This window comes from Muscardinus avellanarius (genome assembly GCF_963383645.1).
Source record: "Muscardinus avellanarius genome assembly, chromosome: Y".
Lineage (NCBI taxonomy): Eukaryota > Metazoa > Chordata > Mammalia > Rodentia > Gliridae > Muscardinus > Muscardinus avellanarius.
Genome location: NC_137809.1, coordinates 8,116,002 through 8,138,746, shown reverse-complemented (window position 1 = coordinate 8,138,746; position 22,745 = coordinate 8,116,002). Strand labels below are relative to the sequence as shown.

The following is a 22,745-nucleotide window of genomic DNA, read 5'->3' as shown; positions in this document are numbered from 1 at the left end:
GAAGACATGAACATGGAATGTTCAAGATAAGAAGCATAAAAACAAAATGCTCGATCCTCATTTCAGCCCATTTTCAGGAAATAAAGGCAGTTCTCCAAGTTATTTAATATGCTTGTGTATGTGTGTGTGTGTGTGTGCGTGCGTGCATGTGTGCGTGCGTGAGTGTTTGTGTGTGTGTGTGTGTGTGTGTGTGTGTGTGTGTGTGTGTGTGTGTGTGTGTGTTACTGGGGTTTCAGGAAGCCCTTCTAACCTCTGGCCTACACTCCCAGACCTCGTATGTATGTATGTATGTATGTATGTATGTATGTATGTATGTATGTATGTATATACTTTTTTTTTTAGTTTGGAAACAGGGTCTCTTAGGCCAGCGCAGCTGGCTTCCAACCTGCGGGAATCCCGTCTCTGACACTCAAGCGCGGGGATGACAAGCGTGCGCCGCCACACCTGGCTTTAATATGCTTTTTACATTTTTTTTATTTGATATTTGATGCTCCAGGAAGCTCCCGTGATGCTCCACCTGCACGAGGGCCCCCACTGACTTATGTTGCAGACAGCCGCTATGATGATTACAGCAGCTCAAGAGATGGATATGGTGGAGGTCGCGAAAGTTACTCAAGTTACCGAAGTGATATCTACTCAAGCTACCGAAATGATGTCTACTCAAGTGGTCGTGAGCGTGGTGGTAGACAAGAACGTGGGCTTCCACTTTCTATGGGTAGGGCATTCCCTGCCCCTCGTGAATCCTATGCTAGTTCCAGGTGTGGGGGTACAAGAGGGGTTTATGGGGGAAGCCGATCCGAAGGAGGACACCGAAGCAGATACCAAAAATAATACCCAAGTTTAGTTACACTAAACTACTTGGCCGAAAGAAAAATAAAATGCCACTCTCCATGTTACTTGAGCACTACAGAGAGAAATATGTTGTTTCTTATGGTTGGGTCATATATTAACTTTCTTTCCATGAAATACTTTAGATTCTAAGATGAAAAAGTAAAACTGTTCAAAGTATTTCTATCCTTGTTGGGCAAAAAGTAAAATTGTTCAAAGTACTTCTATACTTGTTAGACAAAACTAAAATTGTTTGAAGGAATACTACCCTTGTTAGACAAACATTGAAATTGTTCAACGTAATTTTATACTGTTAGGCAAGAATTGAAATTGTTCAAAGTAATTCTGTACTTGTTAGACAGAAAGTAAAGTTGTTCAGAGTAATTCTGTACTTACTGGACAAAAAGTCCAATTGTTCAAAGTCATTGTTTAAAGTAATCCTATACCTGTTAGACAGTAAGTAAAAGTGTTTGAAGCAATTCTATACTTGTTAGGCAAAAAAGTAGAAGTTCCCAGTTTGGATTAAATATTTGTATTATAAAGTTTGAGAATAAAGATGGTGAAGGAAATGACATTTGCTGAGTGTGTATGTGGGAAAGGAGGGGGGTAACTGCGGATTGGACCCCAGAGGTGTTAAATGTCCTAAGGACATCCTCAGCCCTATTTTGTTGTTGTTGTTTGTTTATGAAATAGGGTCTCTCTACATTGCCCAGCCTGGCCTGAAACTTAGGATCCTTCTATTTCAGCCTCCCAAGTACTGGGCATTATAGGTGTGTGCCACCCTATTATATGTTTTTGTTTTTATGTTTTGACCAGATACACAAGCTTAAGATCACATTTGATTGGAAGACAAATTGCGCTCTTGTTTAAATTTTACCTTTATGCCTCGAAGCCTAAATCTTTATACGGTTAGGCTCATAGTCTAGCAAGTTTTATATGTTCTCTAGTTCATCAGACAAGACAGCCAAATAAACCCAAGTTTGCCTTTAAATATTTAGGGGTACAACAAAGCCTGCAACACGGAATCTGGTCAGAAATTTGTTTTAAGAAATATGGCGTAGCTGGGTGTGGTGGCGCCCACGCTTGTAATCCCCGCGCTTAGGAGGTGGAGACAGGAGGATCACGCTGGTTCGGAGCCAGCCGCGCTAGGGGAATCAGCTTGAGCCCAGGAACATTCTAGCTCTGAACCTCTGACCTATACCCCCAGCTTGCTTTTACTTTGTTGTTGTTGTGTTGTTGTGTTGTTGTTGTTGTTGTTTAAACAGGATCTTGCTGTGTTGCACAGGGCCTCACAAGTGTGCTGAAGCTGACCAGGAGCCTGTGATCCTTCTGTCTCAGCCTTCCAAGTTCTGGGATTACAAGCATGCACCACCATGCCCGGCACAAGATGGAATTTTAAATTTAGGTAAAGATCAGTAGCAACGCCATTAACATTAACGTTTTAACATTTAAACACCGAGTTCTTTTGGAATATTAATGTGTAACTACTAAGGAAAGATTGTTAAATCTATGAAAAACTTGGAAGCTAAAAGTTTAGTTGAAGTATCTCAAATGCAAAGCCAGTAAAGATGAAGATTAAGCTGCATTTTTGGGGTTTAATCAAAACCAAACCTACCTGTGCATCCTAACTAAATAAAGATGCGCAAAACGGCAACAGTTAAAGAGGTCCCTGTGTATGCATTAGGGCAGAAATCCGTAGTTGCATAGAGAAACATAAGCCTATACAGTCCCAGTTACAGAGAAAAGCACAATTTTCCTTCATGGCAACTGTGTGGGGAGGTACATGTATTTTATCAGCATCCCCCATTGTGTACTTTTGAAGAAAACAGGTGCCTGACCTACCTAGCAATTGCTAGTGATTGCTGGAGGTTCATATTTTAATGAGGGCAAGGGCTACCTCTTTTGAACCAGCCAGAAGAGGCAGAGGTTCTTTCTTTCTTTTTCTTTATTTCTTCTCCTTTCTCCTCCTCCTCCTGTCTCAGCCTCCCAAGCACGTGGATTACAAACATGCGTCACCACGTGGGCCTGGCGAGGCAGGGTTTCTGATGAATGTTAACCTCTCAAAACACGGTTAACCTCCGTGCTTGGACATGCACAGTCCATACAAAAATTTAGGACCTGAGCACTCCACTGGCCCACCATCCTTGCATAAGGAACTCCTGGTTGCAGGTGGAGAAGCCATTTACCCCTCACTCCACATTTGTCAAACACAGAAAACAAAAGCAAAATCAACAACAACCCAGGCGACTCTTAGGTATGAAAGCCTGGGTTTGTTTACATGGTGAATTCTTTCCTGTGCTTGAGAATCCTGCAGATGATTGACTAGTTCTAGGAGCTGAGAGTTCACGGGTATTGGAGAAAAGCCAAATGTTGGAACTTAATTCCCCTCGGAATTAAGTATGGGTCACGTGTACATGCACAATTGTGCACGGTCAGAGCGATAGAGGGATGAATGTCACTGCCTGTACAAGAGGACTGTCACTGCCTATTTGAAGACTGAGATCTGTGATTAAAGCAGCATTTGCCCTGAGGAGACTAAATTTGTGCCCGATGGTCAACCTTCACCCCAGATACATCGTGAAATTATTGGAGCAGTCCCCTGGGACTCAGAAAAGAGGGACATCATCAGGGTTAAGAGGGGCTATGCATAAAGGTGGTAGAAAATAGCACAGAGTGAACTTCTTTAGGGCGGGTTTACAGTCACAGAGGCACTTGTGTGTAGAGGAAGAAGGCTGAGGGTGGCTGTAGAAGACATGTTCTGAAGATACAGTGAAGCTTCAGTGACATGCAGCACAGCCGTCTTGTCAGTGCCGCAGAGACATCACCTTCAGCAGGAAAAAGAATGCATGTAGTATCCATTGTGAAAATAGTCCTATGCCTCCTAGTCCCCTAGAGAAACTGAGAGCTCAGTTTGTGCACTCTTTTTCCCAGGAACCAGAAATACTGGCTTTTCAACACTGGGTCACGTGCCTGCTCAAAGGACCTATTCTCTCCTGGCTTTCTACTTACTACCCAAGGTAGTGGTACAGAGCTTATGAGCCAGACAGAGGTCCTTGTCCTCCCTAATGACCTGGAAGGGAAAGTGAGAGAAAGGTCAACTTTCAGTCTCCGTGTGCCAGCATCCAGTGAGCAAACACAAAAGGAGTCAAAAGAACTGCTAGCACTCAGTAGCTTCTTTGCCATACTCCAGCAGCCAAACTCCACGCCCTCAAGTGTGAATGTCTCCCACCCAGGAGAGTTTATGAGGCAAGTGTCCATTCTAGGCAAGCTGGCAGAAGAACAGAGGTCCGATGCACGGCAGATGAGTGAGCGTGAGAGAGTGTGTGGTGTGTGTGAGCAGGGCATGCGTGTAATGTATGTAACATATATACATTTATACTGCACGTCTCCCAACCTTCTGTCTCCGTAGAAGGGAGACGGGGGTGGGGAGAGGGAGGGAGGGGAGGAATAAAGAGACACGGAGAGCGCGTGTGCACGCGCCCATGCACGCACGCGGGCACACACACTGGCTTAAATGGCAGAGTCTCTTGAGGGCGATGTGGTGGCAGCTTCTGGTCCAGGGCCATCCCAAGGCTCTTTCAGTGGCACTGTAGAAAGACACGGATTGTGTCTGCAGGGACACTGGGAGGGGCCCTGGCTAGCATTCTGTTGCCCCTGAACGCCTGTACACATGCCCGGGAGTATGATGATTCTTGTTGACCCTTCATTCCTGAGTTTATGGAATGCTTTACTGCCTGACCACTTTCATTCCAAGGGTACTCAGGAGTCCCCCTGTGTGGGTGAAAGGTGGAGGAGACCAGCTCCAGCTCCAAGAAGGTATGACACTGAAAGTAGAAAGTCCCAGGCCGAGTGGACTGGAGCCCCCTCATCCATTAGCCCTTTGGCCCAGCTGCCCTGGACTCATCTACACTGGGTTGGGCAAACACAGGGCCCCATTCCTGTGTCTACATGCTTGTGCTGCCGAGATCCTTACTAGTTTGTGCAGTGTCCTCTGGTCTGTCAGTTCTTTGGTCCAGCTTTCTCTGGGGTAAACATTGACGATTCTGGTAAACATCTCCCCGGGAATCCCATAGTGAACCGCGATGCTTAGCCAGCCCGCCCATGAGCTACTTCTGCTCTCCATCTCCCAAACGTGGAGGCCTCAGCAAGCCAGCTATCTGTGTTGGTGTTCCCCTTGGCCCACAAGGTACACAGGATAAAAGGTTGGAGGGGATGGTTTATAACAGTGGCCCATGAATCCGCAGGGCAAGCAATGCTGATGGAGGGAGTTAGATTTGAACTAAGGGAGAGGTAAGGCAACCTCACCTCTCACACACCACACATTCAGGTGCAACAATGGAAGGGCCAGTGTGGGAATCCGCCCTGTGGGAGGACCGTAAAGGGGGTCTCTGAATTAGCGTCCAGCTTTTCTCTGGTTGCCCTGTGAAGGGGTGAAATCGGAGTCCTCTGTGGCTTCCCTCAGCGACATCGCTGTTTGTCTTCTTTGCCTCTGTCTTCCTCATAGTAAAAGGATGCATCCAAGCTCTTACTTTTGAGAGCCAAGGACTCGGAAAAACACCTTGGTTCACGGGCATCAAGGGGTTTCAGCTGGAGAAAAGGTGTGAGGTCACCGTCACCTGCCAACCTGCCCCACCCAGGTGTTGGGTGAGAACGTGAGAGTGGCTGCAGCAGGACACGCCCCCGAGACTGGCATGGCCAGAACAATGTTAAAATTTAAAATTAAATCGCCACTGAATTTTGAAATTGCGGGGCGGAGAAGACAGCAGAGGGAGAGAAATACAACACCCTAGTGAGTGAAAGTGACACGGCGACAGACTCAAGGAGAGAAAGTCAGCGAGGGAAAGAGAGAGGAAGAGGGAGACAAGTCGGGCAAACACAAATGCAGTATGACCACTGGAAGGGTGAGTCATTCTAACGCTTGACCTTCCTAGGGAGAAGACTTCCACAGAGGGATGGTTGTGCCCTGGCAGGAGGCCAAGTCTCCCAACACCTGCAGGGTGTTGGGCCAAGTCTCCCAGCAACCTGGGGAGGTGACTGCAGCCGTGCAGAATGAACCAGAGGCTATGTCGCTGGGTGCGGGAGGCAAGGTCAGTTGACAGCATGGACACTGACTTAACACCACATCCACACATTGTGCCTTTAGTGGGACCTGGCAGGAGGAAGACTGCCAGTGGGTCCCAGGTTTGGGCTCCACCAAGATCTCAGTAAGCTGCATCGGTCCGGGTGGTCCCCAGGACCCGCACTGGCCCTGGAGCCTACAGAGGGCAGCAACAGGCTCTGTGCCTCATGCGTGAACCCCAGTGTACACCTCCCTTCCCTGTAGCGCAGGTCTGAGGAGGAAGTGGGGGTGACAGAGTTTCCAGGCAGGCAGAGACACTTAGATGGGGTGAGGACACTTTTCAAGCTGCCCTCCCTTTCCAGTGTAGGAGGCAGCACCTTCCTAACAGCCTACACCAGAGGTAGGAGCGAGCCCACTGTGAGTTCACAGGTGACTACTTTGCGCATCAGCCCCACACAAGTCCCCCACCGCCCCCGCCCACGGGCCATGTCTCCAGAAGATCCCTGCTGTTGTCCACTATGGGGGATCCTACCAACTGCTGTGGATGGCCCATAGCTGCCTGTGTCCCTCAAGAGGAACACCTAAGAGCTAAAAACACTGCTCTGCAACCCGTGTGGAGCAACTGAGAACAGCATTCAGAGCTGGTCCTCAGAGCCACCCTTTGGCAGTAGCGGTAGCGGTCTTGCACCCAGGTTCCTGGGGCAGAGGGCCATCGCCTCTCCAGGAAAGCCTGAAGGGCAGCCTGGTGCTGTTGGGGTTCAAGGCCAAGCAGTCAGGTACTTGCCACCACCTCAACTTCCAAGGGTCTGTGTGGTAGCATGGGGGGCCCCACCACTCCCCACAGTGTGCGGGGATGTTTGAGCAGGAATCACCGAGATCACAGGGAGAATGTCGGCCGCAGAGCATCCCAGAGGGACCTGCAGAGGGTGGACACACCCTCGGCTAACCTGGAGAGGAATGTGTCTGGGCTTCCACAGCAATCTCCACCTGCACGCAAGCTGTAGCTGAGTAAACCCCTTACCGCGTGGCAGGTGTTTCCGGGACCGACCGGCTGCGTGCTCAGGAAGGAGCCTGCCAAATGTTTCTCGGGGCTAACATTTTGCCACTGCTCTCTCTGTCCCAGGGCTTGCCCTTAACACAGTTTGCTGCTGCTCTGTACCAGGAGAGGGACCCATCCCAGAGAAGGGTCTGGGCTGGGGGTGGCCATCTGGCAGGAGGAGACATCTTTGTTACCATACGTCATGAGGAGAAACACCCTGGCGATGCTCATTCGGAACTGCACCAGTTAGGGCACTGCGTGCATCCAGTGTCGGCTGAGCTACAAATCTGAGGCCAGTCCACTTGGAGGTAAGGAGCAAGGGTAGTATTTGCCGGCCTGGGCAGCAACGGGAGCGATAACCCACTGGGTTGTAAGCGACAGAGCTTGGCACAGGGTGCGTTTGATCTGTGCCCCCACCCTCCCTGTCTGTGCCTTCTGTGCCAGTGGCATGCAAAAGTACCTTCCCAGCACCACCCAGGAAGTTTCCAGGGGTCCACACCGCCCACGATGGGATGGAATCGGCTTCTTCTCGGAAACAGCCGCTCTGCCCAATTATCGACAACAGAGAGAAAGAAGTCTCCCCCACCCCACACCCACACCGGAAACAACCCAATCCACCCTGTCGTCAGTCTCCCCCTGCTTCAAAGATAGTGGCCCGCTTATAATTCCCTTTACAATTGCTGGGGCTGTCCGCCCGTCTGTGAAACTGACAGGATTCCCGTACCCCGGTGTGCACAGGGTGGGAGCAGAACCCAAGACGGGGAGAGAATCCACCGGGGGAAGGAAGGGGTCGAGATGGGCGCGGGGCCCAGTCCCTTTTTTCCATCCTCCAGGTTAAGCCGTCAGACTCTTACTAGGCAGACAGCCCATGGCTGCAGCACTTGTCTCAGGTGGTTTGGATTTATTCACACAATCTTCCACTACCAATCACCCAGGCATAGCAAGGCAGTTGGTAAGCTTTATTTCCCTCCCTCTGAAAATGTGACATGCAGGATATCTATCTCTTCCTTCTTGAGATACTTCGAAGTTCCTGGTGAAGTCAAGGTCAGGTATATCCCAGTGATTCACGCCGGTCATCTGGAAGGCTGGAGTTCATGCATACGCCTACGCAAAGACAGGCACAAAACAAGCAAATGGACACACACACACGCGCGCGCACACGAGGAGACAGAAGATGTAAGGAACACTGTGTGTCTTTGCACCCTACCAGCGTTTGCATTCTGAAGCCCTCACCGGATATACCATCCCTCACCATTTGGTAGCGCTGACACCTCTCCCAAATGAAAATGATTCCCTTTACAACTGAGGGGGCTGTCCGCCCGTCTGTGAAACTGACAGGGTTCTTGGGACCATGCGGGGAAGCCTTGGAATGTGGCCACAGAAACGGGTGGCACAGGGTGACAGAGAGCCCCTCACGCATGGTCTGTACCCCGGTGTGCACAGGGTGAGAGAAGAACCCAGGAGGGGAGAAGGAAGGGGTTGTGGGGGTGGGCTCGGGAGTGAGTTATGGAAAAAGTATTCATAGCACCTTCAGCCCAGCCTCTTTCCCAGTACAGGGACATTCACCTTTCTCAAGAGGTAAGAGGACCCCCCCACCCCGTCCTAAATACTCGGTGTCCTATGCAGTTGTTCAAAGGCCGAATTTTCCCACGGGTTGACAGGAACCAGTTAACAGGTTCCACAGCTGGATGCTCACCTGGCTCTGAAGCTCCATCCCCTCTCCGGGTGTTGTCTTTCCCAAGGTAGTAATGCAGGGGTTTGAGCCACAGGTCCTCAACGATGACCTGGGAGGGGAAGCAGGACAGGTTAGTTCATGACGCAGACCCCTTTCCCAGCAAAAGGGAAACCCACAAAGGTCACTGCTGAAGTGGCCCAGAGGGCCCCACCTCAGCAATCCTGTTGGAGTCTGGGCAGTTGTGGGCACACAGCCAGGTGAAGAAGGTCAGGCCCTCAGAGTCCTGAGAGCAGCTGGTCCCTGCACCCTCACAACCCGACAGAGGATGGATTGTGGTGGAACGAAAGGCCTCATATCCTGGAGGAATTGAAGAATGTCAGGCTACGGCTACGTCACCCTCTGTGCAGCCCACTTCACCCAGAGACAACCCCTGCTATCAGGAAGACCCTGCTTACCAGTGATGCTGAGTATATACTCCTTAATGAGCACTTCGTTCTGAAAGTAGGGGTTGTCCCGAAAGAAAAATATTATCCTGCAGGAGGCCTGGGGAAGGCTGAGTTCTTCCACCTGCCAGGCCATGAAAAAGGGCCAGGTGGAGTCTTGTCTAAGGTGTGCTGAGTGAACCTGCGCACTGGCTTGGATCAGCTGCCCCTCCCACCTTTCTCTCTGAACACCCCCCTCCCCCGAGCCTCTCCCCAGAGTAACTCCGGGACTGACCTCCAAACTCAACAGGTAGCCAAGTAAGTCTTCATCTTTATGGCTGATGATGGCTGACAGCTGGGGGTGGTGCACCAACTGCTATAGGTCAAGGAGCTAGGAGAAACGGAACCAGACGAGAGAGCGAGGAGAGTGTGGGGCAGGGAACCTCCCCGGAGGTGCGCAGGCATTCTACACTGGCCCACCCTGATGATGGGCCCTGCTGGCCTTTCCACATGCACCCTCGGGTCTGGGGTCTACAGGGGCTCCTGGGTGTATGCAAAACTGCCTGCCTGCACTGGCTTGGGGATGGGCTGCTAATGGAGGCTTCCTCAGCCCTACTTGGTTTTTACATGCTACGCCATCCGTCCCAAAAGGAAGGATGTGTGTGTGTGTGTGTGTGTGTGTGTGTGTGTGTGTGTGTGTGTGTGTGAGAGAGAGAGAGAGAGAGAGAGAGAGAGAGGGAGGGAGGGAGGGAGCCCGCGCGCGCAGATGCAGGTGGCTCCCCCACTTCTAAGGCCTGGTGGCTGTGCCTAGCAGTCTGTTAGAGGGGGCTGCCCCACCCAAAAGAATTCCAGGAAAAGAATGCCTTCCAATGTTTGCAGAGTGAAGGGTCCTTTTTGAGCCCTACTTGCCTTTCCTTGCTGATCTTCTTCCCAGCTCTTACACCTGCCTCCTTTTGTGCTAACTACCGGGCCACATCTATGCAGTGTGTCCTCATTATTCCACCAGATTGGTCTCGGCCTTTTACTACCCCCCACCGATCCGCATGTCCCTGGCTCTCCCCTCCCACCTTCCCACAGCCCTGCTCCTTCTGGAGCTCCAGATCCCTTCCTCCTCTTCGCTGCCCCCTGAGCGAACACCGGTTAAGGATACCGCTGCAGCCCAGAAGCCGGGGATGCTCTGGATGACATCCCTTCTGCGGTCAAAGACCAATCTGCGGCTTCGCGCCACCTTTCTTCTTAGCCTTTCCAATGCACCTCTCGCCCGAGCGGTCACAAAGCTGAGCTCCAACTGCAGGATTTCCAGCCGCTCCATTTTGGGCCTGCGCTTTGATAGCTTCCGCCGGGTGGGTGCCGGTGCCTGGGGATCCTCCTGTTGCGGTGGGTCCTGAGTCTCTACCTCCACCTCCTCCATTACTTCCCACAGCCGCAGCACGACCTCCTCCCCGCTGGCCGCCCCCTCTCTGCAAGGGGAGGCCTCAGGGCGCAACACAACCTCCATGTCCACGGGGGACACACAGGCTTCCGCCCCCTCCCCCTCCCTGCCGCCAGCTACCCTCTGCTGCGCCCGGGCCCTGGGGGAAGCGGACCGTGGGGGCGGTTCCCCCGGAAACACAGGGGTCGCCACCGCCTCAAGGCCCCTGTGCAGACCCTGGAGCTGCGGGGCTGCCGGGGCCGCCCGGCCCTCCCCGCCCGCTCCCCTACTGGCCATGGCGCGCGTGGCCCCCGGCACCGACAGCGGTGGCGGGGACGACCCTCCGGACGCCGGCGTGTCTGCAGTGGGAGGGCTGCGGGCCTGGCGAGAGCGCTACCCTGCGCATGTGCGCAGGCGCCCCCTGGGGCGGGCGGGAAGCTCCGAAGGCCACCCGCGCGCGCACTCCCTCCGGCCCCGCCCCTCCACCCCCTCCCGCCACCGGGGGCGGTCCAACACGCAGCCCCGCCCTCCGCCTGTCAGTCAGAACCCAGCGCCCCAGACTGTGGGCATCGTGCCCCTGGGCCTCTGGGCCCGGCGGCCCTCGGCCCTTCCGTGCGTGCTATGGGACCCTGGGCAAGCCCCACTCCCTACTCAAGTGTCCGTGAGCTAGGTCACACAGTGAGCTGCCCGACCACCGCCCCCTATTGAGGGACCAGACCCTGAGGTGTCAGGAGAAACCCTGGCCCGGAGGAAGAAGACCCCCACCCCCACCAGTGGCCAGGCTTACTCCTACAGCCCATGCCTTGTCCTCAGGTGTACGCACAGGAAAAACAACTCCCTCCTGTTTATTGCTCTCTCCCTGCTGGTGCACAAACATGGCACATGCTCCATTATGAGGTCGAATGCCCGCCTCCTCCCTTCGGCACTGACACTGTCTCTCTCCAGTCTCCAGAAGCAGGGAGGCACTTCACATCACCCGCCAGCAAAGGTCCCACCGGATTCCTGGGGGGGGGGCGTGTGGATGATCCGCACACGGGGGTGGCAGCTTCCACATGGAAACAGCACGTCTTCCTGTACCTGGCACACAGAGGTTCGAGAGGCACACATGAGCAATCAAACAGGCAGGTACCTTCACGGCTCTGAACGACAATTTGCCTATGAGTGTGTGTGAGAGAGACACAGAGCCAGAGGAAAAGAGGGGCAGGGACACACACGCACACGTACAGTGTGACGACGGTGAGTGTGTAGGTACAGCATAGCAAAGACCCGCGTGTGTCCTCTCATTAGTTCCCGCCCTGTCAGACTCTGTTGCCCCGAAGACCTCGTGAAGGTTTGCGCCTGCCACCTCAGCCCCCACCGCGCGCCCCCCCCCCACCCACCCAGCGGTCAGGAACCTTACTCCAGCTTCCTCGTACAACTACGGCATGAACCCCGCTGACCCACTAGACAAGGCTCAGAGCGCCACGCGCAGGCTCTAGCGAGGTGGACACGGAAAAGGAAAGATGGGAAATGGACACCTTCCGGGGGTCAGGGAGGGGGGAGTAGGCGGGAGAGGAGAGGGGACGGGCTCCTGAGGGTGCTTAAGAAAGCCCTGTCATGGAGACACCGGGAGGCAGCAGTGACGTGCAACGTCGGCCCTTGGTGGGCGGCCAGGGTCCGGTACTGCCACGTCCAGGAGGTCGGAGTCTCTCCACAGACTCTGCACTGACGGCTTTGCTTTGTGCGACCCTAATGCCTCCGAGCAAGTGGAGCCTGTGTTTGCCCACAGGTGTCCCGGGAGGCGGCCACAGGAGCTCTTCCACCCCAGCCCCTTGGCTGCTCACCTGGCCTCCTCTGTCCTTGTGGGACGCCGGGATCCTACGCGCCAAGGTAGTAGTAGTGCAGGGGATTGAGCCACAGGTCCTCCATGATGACCTGGGAGCGGGAGGCGAGACAAAGCAGGTCAAGGTTCAGGCGCCAGGCCCCAGGCCCCAGCAGATTCAATTATGACAAGGTCAAGGAGGAGGCCCTGACCTCAGCAACCCTGTTTGAGCCTGGGCAGTTGAGAATAGACAGCCAGTCGAGGAAGGTCACGCAGCCGGGGTCCGGAAAGAAGCCGGCGGCTTCCCCGTCACCATCACAGTACCACTCGATGGCAGTCGAACTAGTGGCCCGACACCCTGCAGGGAATGAAGGGTGCCAGGATCCAGCCTGCTCCGTGGGTGCCCGCGACTGGACCTGAAGCCTCCCCTCCCACAGGAGGGCTCTGTCTCACCTGTGACGCTGAGCCGATACTTCTTAACGATGACCTTGTTGCGAAAGTAGGGGTTGGCCCGGAAGAAAAACAACAGTCTGCAGTGACTGCCAGGACGGCCCAGTTCTTCCACCTGCCAGGCCCCCAGGGAAAACCCAAGGCAGGTGTGCTGAGGGGAGCCTGTGTGCTGGGAGGGCCCAACCTCCCCTGCCAACTTCCCCCACCCTCTGCCCAGACCCAGGCCCAGGCCCAGGCCCAGGCCCGGGCTGACCTCCAAACGAAACATGTAGCCAAGCAAGTCTGCATCTTGGTGGCTGATGATGGCCGACAGCTGGGGGTGGTGCACAAACTGCCTTCGGTCAAGGAGGAGCTGGAGGCTACTGAGACGCTCACGAGTGCCCGAGGTGTGGGGCAGAGGGAGGTGCTGCAAGTGGGCCAGTTCTACCCTTCCCTCCTGGCTCCCAGACCCGCCTCTCTTGCCACAAGCCCCTTGGGGCCCAGGCTGCCCCTGGGTGTGTTCCAAGCTCGGCAGGGCTGCAGGGACTGGAGGAGGGCCTCTGAGCTGGGTGCCGCCGCCAAGGTGTCCTCCGTCCTGGTTTCCGGGCCCCAAGGAGGGTGGGGTGGGTTGGGGTGGGGCGTTTGGCCACGGTGGTCCACTGGGCCCTCCTGGACAGTCAGGAGGATGTCCTGACTGCTGAGGAGCAGGGGCGCCTGGCTGTGCCCTGTGTCCCGGGCTCAGCCTCTGCGGAGCGGGCACCTGGGGCAGACACCAGAATTGATCTGTCTGGCCCCTGTCAGGGAACACCTGTAGCTGGGACCCACCAAGGACAGGAGGAAGGCCACAGGCTGGTGGCGCTGGGAGCACAGCCGGGTTTTCTGGCCCCAGAAAGCCCTGGCAGTCTCCCCACACACCTCCGCCTTCGCCACGTTTCCTTTCGGGCCTGAAGCTCGCCGTGTGCTCTGCCTGTGCCGGCTGAGTCGTGTGGACCTCAGGTGCCACTCCCTGAACTCCCTCCCTTTCCTCGTTGCAGGGGCAAGGCCCATCCGGCCGCCTCTCTTCTCAAAAATCCTAGGGCAGTGGCCTCACTCCCTCTCTCGTCCTCGTCCTCGTGACCTAAGGTCCCAGGCACTCCCTCTCCGCCCCTGCCCGCCAGAGACCGCCCGATGCCCCGCTGGCGATTAGCGCAACTAAGGATACCGCTTTGGCCCAGAAGGCGGGGATGCGCCGGATGATGGCCCTCCTGCGATGAAGGCGGGGCCCGCGTGTCTGCGCTACCTCGGTCATCAGACTTGCGTAGGTCCTGCTGGCGCGGGCATCGATGGCTCTGAGCTTAGACTCCAGGAGCTGCAGCTCCTCCACTGGGGAGAGGCCCGTAGGGGAGCCCCGCCTCATCTGTGCCTGGGCGTTTCCCTCACACTGGTCGGAATCCGAGTCCTCGCCCTCTTCCTCGGGGTCCTGGGTCTCTACCTCCACCACCTCCATCACTTCCCCCATCTGCAGCACCGCCGCCTCCTCCTCCCCCGGCGCCCGCACCTCCCCTGGGAAAGCGGAGGCCGTGGGGAGCTGCAGAGCCTTCGCAGGGGACACCCAGGCCTCCTCCCCCAGGCCGACAGCTACCCTCGGCTGCACCCGGGCACTGGGGGCTCTGGGCTCTGGGCTCCGCTGCCTGGCAGGCGCAGGCGCAGCGCCCTCCCGAGGGGCCGCTCCCAGGCCGACGAGCGGCGGGCCTCCCAGGGCCGCCCAGCCCTCCCCGTCCACCCCCGCACTGGCCATGGGGCCCTGGCCTTCAGCTGGATCCAGGAGGGCACGCGGTAAGGCGTCTAGCCTGTCTACAGAAGGACCGCTGAGGGCAGGCGGAGGACGACTTCCGCTTCCGGAGAGTCGGGTGTTGTGCGCATGTGTGCCCCAGTGGCCTCGGGAGAGGCGGGGTGGCCGGGAGGGAGGGCTCCTACAGCCTCGCGCATCTGCTAGCGCCCAGTCAGAGGGACCCCGGCGAGGCCTTTGCGGGCACAGCCCCGCACCTGGCCTGTCAAAAGTCAGTTCAGGCCGGGCGCGGCGGCGCACGCGCGTAATCCCCGCGCTTGGGAGGCTGAGACCGGAGGATCGCGCAGGTTCGAAGCCGGCCTCGGCTGCTGAGGGAGGCTCTCTGCGACTTAGTGAGACCCTGCTTCCAAATAAAGTATAAAATAGGTCTGGGAGTGTAGCCCGGAGGTAGAAAGCCTCTGGGTCCCACCCCCAGGACCACAGAGAACAAACAAACAAAGGTCAGTTCAGGGGGACTCAGCCCACCTTGGGTCGCCTGTCCAGACGGTCGGCAGGACGCGGGCCGTGGGGGGCTTGCCAGTGCCCAGCCCAGACCCCCACTCACCGCGCCCAGGTATCCCCGGCCTTTTTATTTTAGTACTTGTCTTGTTATCCTGGAGCAGCCTGTAGGTGGAGGACCCTCGGTGCGGCCAGGCAGACCTGTCCCCCGACACGGTCAGTTGTCCTTGGGGAAAGCCTCTAAGAAATGAGCTGCCCGTTTCGCTAGCCTCTTTGCCCAAGCGCAGAAGGAATGCTGGCAACGAGGCTGCCAACCACCCGCCCTCCCCCAAGTAGTTCTCGAGAAACTCACACTCCCGGTGTCCCCGCTGCGGTGCGGTGAAAGGATGCAGGTCGACGGAATGCTTGGCTCTGGGTGAACTACTGCAGTCCATCAACTGTGCGTGGCCTCACTCCTCCTAGCCTCGGCCACGGAAGGGCTCGGCGTGGGCCCATGCGCGCTGCTTCTCCGGCATTTGCAGCCTGGCATCCACGCCTTCCCACAGGACCTGTGACGGGAATGGCGCTGGGTCAGGTGTGGGCTGGGATGGAGGCAGTGGATGAGTGTGCATGTGACAGGAGGCCCAGAGACTTGCAGCAGATCCAGTTGCCCCCTCTCCTAGGTGTGAAGGCCTAACTTTAATCGGTGCCTATGGCAGAAGTCTCGGCTCCAGGCAGGCTGCAAGGGGAAAATCAGGTGGCTCTTAGATTGGGTTGGCAGGAGGATTGGACCTCTGGATTTTTGTGCAGGCGGTAGTCTTTAGCATTAGCTCTCTTGGCCTTTTCTTGGACTCCTCCGTTTTCCTAACTGTGAGCCAGCAAGGAGACTGTCACCACCACAGGGCACCTGGGAGGCGCACTCAACTTGGTCTTAGTTAGGTTGCCCTTTTCCATGCACAGCACATGGAAGGAGAAGTGTGGAGGGTCGGGACAGAAAACGAATAGGAGTATTGTCCCATTTCAGGATGCCTTTTGCTCAAATCAGGGATCCAACCCATGCTTCTTCTTGCTTTTCAGAACAAAGGAGGTAGCCATTCAAGAGGACCAGGCTGCAGTCCGAAAAGGTGAGCCAGTTTTGGAATGTGATCTGAATCATTCCAGCCTGGTTAGTCCATCGGTTATGCTGTTTGGGATATGGTTGGTTAGCACAAAGGCTGGCCTTGGGAGGTTTTGTGCCTGAGGTCTGGACCATGTGCCACTGTCCTCGGCAGGCCTGCAGAAGGGCACATTGCGTGAGGCACACGGTGCAGTGTGCAGATTTTTTTTATTTTATTTTATTTTTTTTAGTCTAGCAAACCAAGACCCACCCGTAAGCATTTCCCCATCCATCTCACCAAATACAGAGGAAGGTTGTTGGATTTCAGTCAGGGCTATGGGCCTAACCTCCTTTTTCCCCTTGTGTGGCCTAGCCCAAGGACAGTGGTAAAACCAACAGGTTTTGTTGTTGGTCATGGTGATTATTGGTGCTTGCTTGCTTGCTTGTGTAGAAGGGTAGGTGAGCCCCTATTAATCAGGGTTTATGTTATGGACCAAATTTATTCATGGTCATATTCAGATCAGAGAAAAGTTCAGGAGGTGCCCAAAGAGAGCATGCTACTGGAGCTTATTTGTGTATCTACCCATGTCTTGTATTGGAATTCAGTGTGCATGCACATACATGCTTGGTATGTATTGCTTGGTACCCCCAAACATATGTGATCGTATGCCCATCCACACAGTCACTCGCCCACACATACCCAGCATGTCATTCTATCTAGGGTATTTACTTGCTTGTCGTGGTCTTGTGTTTGTATGAATAGCAACCCAGAGAAGTAAGACTTTGCTTTTGCTGATGTGGACCAAATGTGGACTGCTCTGACGATACAAAATTTCATGTGGTGTACTAGACATTTGGCAGTATATGAACATGTATATTTCCGCATTCTATGAGAAGTGCAAGAGAGACAGAAGTGTTCAGATTGGTGGACCTCCACAACTTAGTGAGACCCTGTTTCAAATAAAAAAGTAGGGCTGGGGGTGTAGCTCAGAGCTAGAATGCCCCTGGGTTCCATCCCCTGTCCGTCCGTCCGTCCGTCCGTCTGTCTGTCTGACACACACACACACACACACACACACACACACACACACACACACACACAATTACTTTTTGCATGTTTGATATTAGTATAATTCTTGTCTTTATTGTTGTACTCAGGTTTCTTTCTTCATGATATATCAATCACATATTTGTCCACAATTTCAAACTCCTCCTTTGTGCTGTGTGTCACTCTTCTGTGTATCATTATTTCACAATAAAATATTTTGCAGAGTTTACCTTTTGGGGGGGGGATTTTTCTCTGTTCGTTTATGTGTTGTGTGCTTCATTTCTTATTTTTATTTTGTCATATATTTTATGTATTTAGTTATTTATATGTAGTTTTCTATCTTTTGTACATTTTGTCAGGTCTTCATTGAAATCGAGTAATTTTATTATTTCTTTATTTTTAAACAGTGGGTTTAATTTTTGACTGATTGATTGATTGATTGATTGATTGATTGATTTTTGGTGGTACTTGGGGTTCCTGGAAACCCTTCTACCTCCGCGCTACAATCCCAGACCTATTTTATATTTTTATTTGGAAACAGGGTCTCTTAAGCCAGCGAGAACCTCCTGTCTCCACCTCCCAAGCGCGGGGATTACAAGCGTGCACCACCTCGCCCGGCAAAATCAAGTATATTTTTAAAAATGTTTCCAGGCTGGGCATTGTGGCATATGCTTGTAAGTCTAATACTTTTTTTTTTTTTTTTGGTGGTACTGGGGATCCTGGAAGCCCTTCTACCTTTGGGCTACACTCCCAGACCTATTTTTTATACTTTTTTATTTGGAAACAGGGCTTCGAACCTGCGCGATCCTCCTGTCTCTGCCTCCCAAGCTCGGGGATTACAAGCGTGCACCACCACGCCCGGCTGTAAGTCTAATACTTTGGAGGCTGTGAAAGGAAGATCACAGGCTCGAGACTGGCCTCAGCAACTCAGCCAGACCTTGTTTCAAAATAAAAAACAAAATCAGTATGGGGGTATATCTTGGAAGTAGACTGCCCTCAAGTTCGATCCCTACTACCACTCAAAAAATTATTTTCTAAGCCAGGTGTGTGGTACACGCGTGTAATCCCAGCATTTGGGAGGCTGAGAAGGAGGAGCGTGGTTCGCAGACAGCCTCAGCTACTTAGTGAGCCCCTTTGCAACCAGAGAGCCCTGTATCAAATAAAGACTAGAAAATAGGGCTGGGGGTGTAGCTCAGAGGTAGAATGCCCCTGGGTTCTATCCCCAGCACTGCAAAAAAATAAATTGTATTTGTGTATATTGTCATTCCCTAGTATATGTAGTTAACATTGTCACCCTATTAAGTATTCAGTTGATAGAAAAATAAATACATTTATATTCAACAGATACATATTGTGTTCAACTTCTTGTATAATATGCACTTTTTAAATTATTCAAATATAACAAAGTGAAAGGTACTCTTTAAGCATAAGATAGTTATTGTGGAGGGAAATACTATTTATTAAAGGAAGATATTGGTATTATATCCTAACGGTCATAACGCAGTAATTTCTCTTTCTTGTGTGTTGTCTTATTTATTATAATATGAACAGATTTTTAGCAATATTTACTCCAGGCTTAGACTACAGAAAAGTCTGGGCTGTAATAATCATTATTAAAGAAAGTGGCAGTATGGTTGGCTCTTTAAGGATACTAGAGGACTTGGGCTTCTCCACCCAAGGCATGAGTTCCTGGTTTAGGGGATTTCCTGTTTTTGCTGATGTGGATAAGATCCAGGAGAAGTGTGAGTTCAAGACGGTTCCTAGGGCTTTGAGACTGGTGATTCCTATTTGTGTCCATTTGCCATTACCAGATACTGGTCTGCACATAACAGCACTGCCTGGACTCACTGGCTCCTGTGAAGACAAGCACAGAATTAGAAATAAATCTTTATACCAACTTCTTATATAACCTTGGATTCCGTAGTGAGGGAAATAACAAAACAAAAAAACAGGGAGTTTTAAAAAACAAAAACAAAAAGGTAGGTAGGTACATAACTATATCATCCTTATTACCAAATTATATTATACCATGTACTAGAACAAATAAAATATTTGAGGTTTAAAGTATAAAGTTGCCTTTTACAACAGGGGATATAAAACACTTGAATTTAGCCAGCCGTAAGAAGAAAGATAGTATTATTAAGGATATAGATTATATAAAATGCTTATCCTTTTTTGAGGATACCAACTCAACTTTTCAGTGTGGACAGAGAATAATAAAATTTGTCAGTTATGTTAAAAACAACATATTAAAGATTTAAGTAGTACGAATACACCACACACACACACACACACACACACACACACACACACACACACACGCGCGCGCACACGGGAGAGAGGAAGCATGCCTCTGTGTATGGAGGTAAGCACAGTATTATCATCATTTAATTGTTATCATTTAAGGACAAGTGATTTGCCATGTTACATAAGGAAAAGCTTTTATGTCTATCACGCTAAAAGAAAAAAGAGGAAAGAAAATAACTGATCTGCTCACCATACTTGTGTCGGGGCCTTTGGCAAGAATCATGAAGCAAAGGATAGAACTACCTATGTCAGGGTAGAGGTAAGAACAGCGTGAAGGTCCCATCACCTGAATCTGTAACATTTCTGGATTCTCATCTGTCTCTCCTAGGAAACAGAAGGGATATGAAAATCCTAGAGTACAAATGTTATATTGAAACAGCTAACATTAAACTATACCATGATCTGTTCGGGTGTGGTGGCGCACACTTGTTATCCCAGTACTTGGGAGGCTGAGACAGAAGGATCAGGGTTAGCAGACAGCCTCAGCTGGCCCTCCACAACTTAGTGAGACCCTGTTTCAAAAAAAGAATGAAAAATAGGGTTGAGGGTATAACGTGGAGGTAGAATGCCCCTAAATTCAATCCCCAGTAGTGCCACAGGAAAAATAAAAATAAAAACTATGATTTGTATCAACAATCATATTTATATCCAATTTATAATGGCCGGCAATTGTATTTCATCTTAACCATTAGTATCTTATCCCCCAGATTTATTCTGTATATTTTAAATTATGGAATAATTAAAAATAAATATAATAAATTATAATTAAAATAAGTTTTAAAATTTAATAATTTAATTTCATCAATCTAAAATTTAGTGTGTGTGTGTGTGTGTGTGTGTGTGTGTGTGTGTGTGTGTGTGTGTGTGTGTGTGTTACTGGGAATTGAACACAGAGGCAATCTACTTCTCACCTAAGCCCTTAGCCCTATTTTTTTTATTTGAAAACAGGGTGGCACTAGGTTGATGAGTCTCACTGCTTGCTCAGACTGTCCTTGGACCTGGGATCCTCCTGTCTCAGCCCCCTCCAATTACTGGTATTATAAGCATGAGCCTTTAGGCTCGGCTTTAATTTTTTTTTTTTTAATTTACTTGTGCTTGAACCAAGGGGTGTTCTAATGTTGAGATATATCCTAGCTCCTTAATTTATTTTTATTTTTATTTCTTTGAAGATTTAAAGAAGTTTATTAGAAAGATAGAAATACAGAGGATAGGTACAGCTCCATACCAGACTGGCATGGAGGGGTGACTCGAATGAATTCACCTTAATTTTTTTATTTTGAAACAGGTCTTGCTGAGCTAATATACACTGGCCTTGCACCTGTGAACCTCCTGTTTAAGCCTCCCAAGTAGTGGAATTACAGGCATATGCTACCAGGCCCAGCTCCTTTTCAAATCCTTACTAACTTTTTCTTAACAAGTTTAATTATTTTATTTAAATTTTTATTGTATTTTTTTGTTAGTAGGGATTGAATCCAAGGACAGTCTAATTCTAAGGTACAACCCCGGCCTTATTTTGCTTTTTAACTTGAAACAGGATCTCCCTCAATTGCCGAGAGTCTTGCTACATTGCTGAGGCTGTCCTTGAACTTGTGATCCTCCTGTCTCAGATTTACAAGTACTGGGATTATACGTGCTTGCCATACATGACTTAATTACATTTTCAGTGCCACTTCTTCAAAATTAAGAAGTCTATTTGGGTGGAGGCAAAAGGTATTCTATCTTTAAGCTGTAGCCCCAGCGTGATTTTTGTACATTTTAGTTGGAAACAGACTTGCTAAGTTGCCAAGTCTGACTTTGAGCCTTTGATCTTCCTAGTTTGGCCTCCCAATTTCTTACTGAGAATACAAGTGTATTGTGCCACCATGCCTGGAAGAGAAGGCTATTTTTAAATTCTATTATTTATTCTTTCTTTCTTTTTTTTTTTTTTGGTACTAGGATTGAACCCAAGGGCATTCTACCTCCAAGCTACATCCCCAAGCCTTTTATTTTGTTGTTGTTGATTTATTTATTTATTTTATTGATTGATTGATTGATTGATTTTATTTTTTTTGGTGGTACTGGGGATGAAACCCAGGGGCCTTCTACTTCCGGGCTACACTCCCAGACCTATTTTATATTTTTTATTTGGAAACAGGGTCTCTTAAACCAGCAGAGGCTGGCTTTGAACCTTCCCCGATCCTCTGTCTCCGCCTCCCAAGCGCGGGGATTACAAGCATGTGCCACCACGTGCTTTGAAAAAGTTGTCGTCGTTTTGAAAAAGTCTTCTTTGGGGGAGGAAATGGGGTGGGAATGGGTAGGGGGCTAAATGGGCGATGTGTACATGTAGGTCTACACAAGTCTTTTACCCCACTATGGTGTATGAATATAATGCACCAATAAAAAATTTGAAAAAAGAAATAATAGAGTCTCTTGTCTGGTTGCTGAGAGTCTCGCTAATATTGCTGAGGCTGTCCTTGAACCTGCAATCTTACTGGGATTACAGGTGTGCCCAGCTAAGAAGTCTATTTTGATTTGTAAAATTTCACGTTTCAATTTAAATACCTTTATTTTCCTAATGATCTCAAAATAAAGTAATTTTTCCTTGTTTCACGGTTATAAGTAGGAGGTAAATCATCTCTATCTAGTTTATACATTTTGCCCATAGAAAAACCCTTCTATTACTATTTTACGTCTTAAATCCTGTGTAATCATCACCAAAACAATTCTTGTGTGTGTGTGGTACTGGGGATAGAACCCAGGGGCATTCTACCTCAGAGACACCCCCAGTCCTATTTTATTTTATTTTATTTTATTTTATTATTATTATTATTATTATTATTATTATTATTATTATTATTATTTTATTTTTTTTTTTTTTGCAGGTCTGGGGATGTGACCCAGGGGCATTTTACCTCCGAGCTATAGCTCCAGCCCTTTTTAAAAATGCTTTATTTTGAAACCTGGTCTCACTGAGTTGCAGAGGCCCTCACAAGTAGCTGAGGCTGGCCAGGAACCCAGATCCTCCTTGTCTCAGCCTCACAAATTCTGGGATTACAAGCGTGCAAACCACACACCACTCTTTCTTTCCTTGATTCTTTGTTACCTTTCTTTATTTCTCCCTTTCTTTCCTCCTTTCTTTCCTTCTTTCTTTCTTTCGTTACTTACTTACTTACTTACTTACTTACTTACTTACTTACTTACTTATTTATTTTGCAGGTCTGGGGATGGAAGTAGGGACACTCAACCTCCGAGCTACACGTCCTGCCCTACTTTTTATTCTTTATTTTTGATAGAGGGTCTCACTGGGTTGCGAAGGGCCTCGCCTGAGGCTGCCAGCAAACTGCAATGCTCCAGACTCCGCCTTCTGAATGCTGGGATTACAAGCGTCTACACCAGGCACCAAAAG

General features: G+C 50.8%; 2 protein-coding genes across 2 annotated transcripts; both read right to left on the bottom strand.

Moving 5' to 3' along the window:
• Positions 1–6,332: 6,332 nt before the first annotated feature.
• On the bottom strand, positions 6,333–10,731 carry LOC308279534 (testis-specific Y-encoded protein 10-like; the record flags this gene model as incomplete). Its single annotated transcript, XM_080719660.1, has 7 exons — positions 6,333–6,446; positions 6,546–6,583; positions 8,623–8,710; positions 8,813–8,958; positions 9,057–9,168; positions 9,319–9,396; positions 10,099–10,731. The coding sequence occupies 7 exons, from the start codon at positions 10,729–10,731 to the stop codon at positions 6,333–6,335; spliced, it is 1,209 nt and encodes a 402-aa protein (XP_080575786.1).
• A 1,560-nt stretch (positions 10,732–12,291) lies between these two features.
• On the bottom strand, positions 12,292–14,441 carry LOC308279533 (testis-specific Y-encoded protein 1-like; the record flags this gene model as incomplete). Its single annotated transcript, XM_080719659.1, has 6 exons — positions 12,292–12,348; positions 12,448–12,593; positions 12,689–12,800; positions 12,939–12,998; positions 13,866–14,206; positions 14,435–14,441. 6 exons carry the CDS (start codon positions 14,439–14,441, stop codon positions 12,292–12,294), a joined length of 723 nt encoding a protein of 240 aa, XP_080575785.1.
• Positions 14,442–22,745: the final 8,304 nt, after the last annotated feature.